At 37.0% G+C, this 4811-nt stretch overlaps 1 protein-coding gene across 1 annotated transcript; it reads left to right on the top strand.

Annotated features, from left to right (window-relative positions):
* The first annotated feature begins 1865 nt into the window (after positions 1-1865).
* LOC109219184 (dynamin-related protein 4C-like) lies at positions 1866-3797 on the top strand. Its single transcript, XM_019383623.1, has 2 exons — positions 1866-2748; positions 2809-3797. Exons 1-2 carry the CDS (start codon positions 1866-1868, stop codon positions 3795-3797), a joined length of 1872 nt encoding a protein of 623 aa, XP_019239168.1.
* The last annotated feature ends 1014 nt before the right edge of the window (positions 3798-4811 follow it).

The following is a 4811-nucleotide window of genomic DNA, read 5'->3' as shown; positions in this document are numbered from 1 at the left end:
CTGCCTATTTGTTTAAATTGTCTTAACTGTGATTACGTGCAGCATGTTAGGCCAGTATTTTTTGATGTCTTGTATTGTTGTACTTAAATTTCTGAATAATTCGTTGATGTTGGTTGCGCATTTATATTGGGACTACGGATGCGGATTCCGGGAGTTCCCCCTTGATTGTTTACTTTGGGACTACGGGTTTGATTCCCGAGAGATCCCCCTGTACTTTTATTTTGGGACTACGGGACGGTATCCTGGGAGATTCCCCTGCACTTTTATTTTGGGGCTACGGGACGGTATCCCGGGAGATCCCCCTGCACACTGATGATTGGATTATGGGACGGTATCCCGGGAGATCTTTTGATATCGATATGAGATTTGGACTACGGGACGGTATCCCGGAAGTTCCATTGGACAGTTGAAAAAGGGCTACAGGACGGTATCCTGGGAGACCCCGTCGGTATTCTTGTAATTTTGCTGTATTTACTCTGTGTTTCTGTTTTGTCTTGCAGTTCTATATTGCATTGATCTGTCTTATCACATCGCTGTGTTCATTAGTTTTCTTCAGACTTCGATACTGTTAATATCTTGCTATTTTATTGTTTCTGTCTCAGTAGGGCCCTGAACTTTTCCTCGTCACTACCCAACCGAGGTTAGGCTTGGCACTTACTGAGTACCGCTGTGGTGTACTCACGCCTCTTCTGCGCATGTTTTTCATGTGCAGATCCAGGTGCTTCTGAGCAGGCGTACTGCCAGTAGCTGTCAGGGAGCGTATTGGGGACTTGAGGTATACATCTGCTACGTCTGCAGATCCGCAAAGTCTCCTTCTCATTTTATCCATAGTTGTTAGACGTTATTTCGATCCCTCTTTGTATTAGACTATTCTGGTGACTAGAGTAGTGTAAGATTTCTTATAGCCTGTGTTGCCCGTGGGTTTCCGGGTCTTGGAGGTTATTTCAGTATTTTGTATTAAAGTGTATGTGCCAGGCGGCAACTGTATACATTACTCATGTTATTTAGCTTCGAATATAGATTTCGCAAATGTTGTTACTTCCGCAATGTGTTAGGCTTACCTAGTCGTGAAGACTAGGTGCCGTCATGACGTGTTCACAATTGGTGAACTAGGGTCGTGACAAATGGTTGTCATCCGATTTTAATTTGTAAATAACATATACTATCTACCATGGACTTGATGTCTCTAATTAGGGTTACTAATTAGTTTGTGAATAAAGTTCATCTAGTCATTTAACTTTCTCCAATTGATGGTCTCATTTAGAGCAATTATAGTTGTAATTTGTTGTGAATAAAGCTCTTTTATATGAAGTCTCTTATTTGGTAATTTAGAAATCTTCATAAATTTGATAATTTAAATGCCTTAATTTATCATTATGAGTCATTATGGTATGAAATTGGAAAAACATACTCTTAAAGAAACCAAGGAAAGTTGAAGAATAAACAGAGTGAAAAGATGAAGCGTTAAGAAAAAGTCCAATGTTCTCGGAATTGGATGATATTATAATTGTTGTTGTTGTTGTTGTTGTTATTATGAATTTCGGATATTATAATAGGATAAAAACGAATTCTTTTATATAAAACATTGAATCCGTTTTATATAAGAAAAAAGTCTAATTAAGTGGCAAAGAGTATCTTTTCTTGGAATGTCCTTGTATAAATTCCTGATTCAGCCACTGTCAGTACTGATTTCGTGCATATGCTTATTGTGGAACAGAGAACAAGCAATGGACATTAGTGAAAATAAAAGCAATTCACAGCAAGAAGATGATTATGTACCACCCATTGTCTCATCATATAACGATGAAACAATCCTGCCCCCGATCTTCGACTGCGCGAATAAGTTATGACGAAGCTTAAACGTGATGCAACAATGTATCCAACCCCTTCCAGTTCCTATAATTGTTCTAGTTGGTGACAGATGTTCAGGTAAATCTAGCCTTATTGCATCCCTTATCGGAATCAAAATTCCGCTAAAAGGCCACTTCTGCATTCGAGTTCCTATCCTTATTAAGCTTCAAAATCATCATAGTCGTAAACTTGAGGTTTCCCTTGAGTTTGATGGGGAAACGAGGACACTGAGAAGTAGTATCGATGATGATGATGAGTGGTATGTAGCCTTAGAAATAAGTCAGGCAACAAACACAATTGCTGGAACAACAAATGGAATATCTAACAACCCTTTGACTCTGATCCTGAAGAAGATTGGTTTTCCTAATCTTACAATTGTGGATTTACCAGGGATTCCTACCTTAGACGAAGCTAATAAAGAGATATATGAGCGAGTCCACCAGATGATTTTGAATTATATAACCTCCGAGGACAGGATTATCTTGAATGTATTATCAGCCAGTACTGATTCATTGCCTAAAACATTTGAGTCAATGAATATATCTAAGAAAGTCGGCAAGAAATGTGAAAGAACTCTAGTAGTTGTGACCAACGCTGATAATGCTCCTCATAAGTTCCTTAATGAGCTAGTACTTGGTAAAGTTACTGCGATGGGATTTAATTATGTCTGTGTCAGGAATAACATTGACTTGGAGTCATTTAAAGAATCTGAGATTATAGAGGCTACGCTTTTTGAAACGCATGAATTTCTATCCAAGATTAAAAAGTCTATGGTTAGCATTCCAGTTTTAGCTCGTAAACTGATGATAATTCAAGTGAAGATTACTTCAACAGATATCCAAAGGAAAATCAAAGATAGGCTTAATGCGAATGTCACTGAACTCAAAAAGTTACCAAGTCAGTGCTTCAGCACAGTCGCTGAAGCACTGAGAGCAGTCATGTAATATGTGACTTCAGCTAAGAAGTCACAGCAGACAATTCTTCCCGGAGGGAATCAGTTCGATGACAACAACGAGGATTGTACTATGTATAAGAAGTCATTGCAGACAATGCTTGACCAGTATTCTGTTCAGTTACATTCAAGGAATCTTGAAAAGAAAGAAGACTTCTTGATAGAAGAGATCATGTATATAAAGGACATAATGGTGAATGGACTTTCAATTGATTTCCTCAATTTTCTGCACGAAAAAGTCGATGGGATTTCTAAAATGACAGAGGAGTTTGTGTGCAAAATGTGGAACTGCGTAGAAAGAGTTATCATCGATGTTTTGATGCATCATTTTGATAGTCACCCACAACTTCAAGATTCCACTAGAAGAGCTGTGCAAAACCTGATTCCCAATAAGAAGGATGAATCGATTAATTGGGTACGAGAAATCATTGGGATGGAAAAATTGGCTATAGGTTACACCTGCATTAATCCATGTTATGTAGATAGTTGTAATAGACTCCTAGCTCAAGAAACAACATTTATGGATATTATGAACAAAAATCACTCGATAATAAACATCGAAGGAATTGGAGAAGTTGATGTTGAACATTTGAGAAATCACTTAGATGTAGCGCGACTAGCTTTTGATTTGAAGATGAAGACGACTGCACACTGGAAGATATTTTCGACGAGGCAGGTGGATTTTATGGCCTTGCATGCGATATCTGCTGTTCGGAAAATGGCTATTAATAATGAGATGGAAGAGTATATTGCTAATTATCTAACGACAAGTAATGAGATAGAAGAAGCGCCCGAAATTTCAAAGAAATGGCAAAGGCTTGAAGAGGGTGTAAAATTGCTTGAGTCGTCGAAAGATGAGGTGGTCAAGATTGGAAGAAAGATTACTGGTGAAACTTTATATCTATTGGGTGCTACTATTAGAACGGGAGGTTTTTCTTCAGAGTCATCTCCATTTGTATATTCTTTCGTCTCCTGGTGTATGTCTCTCTATTAACAATGTTCTAGTTAATCCTACAAACATATTTCCACACGAGTGTGATAAATTTGAATTTATGTGATGATTTCGACTATGTCGGCTTTGTTCATTGTCTACAACAATTTAGAGCTATTTAGCAATGACATTGACTAACTTTAGAGCTATTCTTCCTGAGTATCCAAATAAGGAGAGACTCCTCGATTTCAGTAATTGTTGCAGTGATTTTATCATTAATTTCTTTAATACTACGAGCCATTGCAAGTTTTGAATAAAGTTTAGGTGTTAATAAGAAGAAAACTGAGAAGAAAGAAGTATGTTGCTTTTTAAATATGTAGCAGTAGGATTTTTTTAAATTTTGGTTGAAAATTAATCTTCACATGTAGTGCTTCAGACTTTTATTTTTTAATTTATTTGATAAAAAATTTTATTATTGTCTATAAACTGTAAGTTCGTCTGAATTTGCTTTATAACTATTGTCAACCTTGTTGATCCAGCGGCTCTGATACCACTTATTGAGATCGTAATAATCAGGGAGTCATGCGAAAATTAACAATTACAAAGTGGTATGTTGTGCGGAATTGGTAGCTTCCGCGTGATGCCTTGATTATTTCGATCCCTACAAGTAGTATCAGAGCCAATGGATAATCTAATATTTCTTTGAACTTTTATTGCAGAAAAAAGTTCAAGAGATCAGTCTTTTCATTATTCTGCATAGCATGAATTTCTTCATCAAGAAATCTTGTTGGTTTTCATGAGCTTGCTTGAGCTGTAGATTATCATAGTAGCGCTTGAAATAAGCTGTTATTTTAGCAACAACCTCCATCTCAGGATTTTTTGGATACTCTCCATAGTCACCATTTAGAAGCTTGGTCAGTGGCTGCTTTGTGGATTCAGAAATCATTTTGATTTCAAGGAACAATTCTTCCATAGTATCCAATTGAGGAGGAGACTCCTCGATTTCAGTAATTGTTGCAGTGATTTCATCACTAATTTCTTTAATAGTATGAGCAAATGCAAGTTTTGAATCAAGTT

Source organism: Nicotiana attenuata, unplaced genomic scaffold, assembly GCF_001879085.1.
Source record: "Nicotiana attenuata strain UT unplaced genomic scaffold, NIATTr2, whole genome shotgun sequence".
Lineage (NCBI taxonomy): Eukaryota > Viridiplantae > Streptophyta > Magnoliopsida > Solanales > Solanaceae > Nicotiana > Nicotiana attenuata.
Note: the sequence above shows the minus strand (reverse complement) of the source record. Positions and strands in the feature narration are given on the sequence as shown.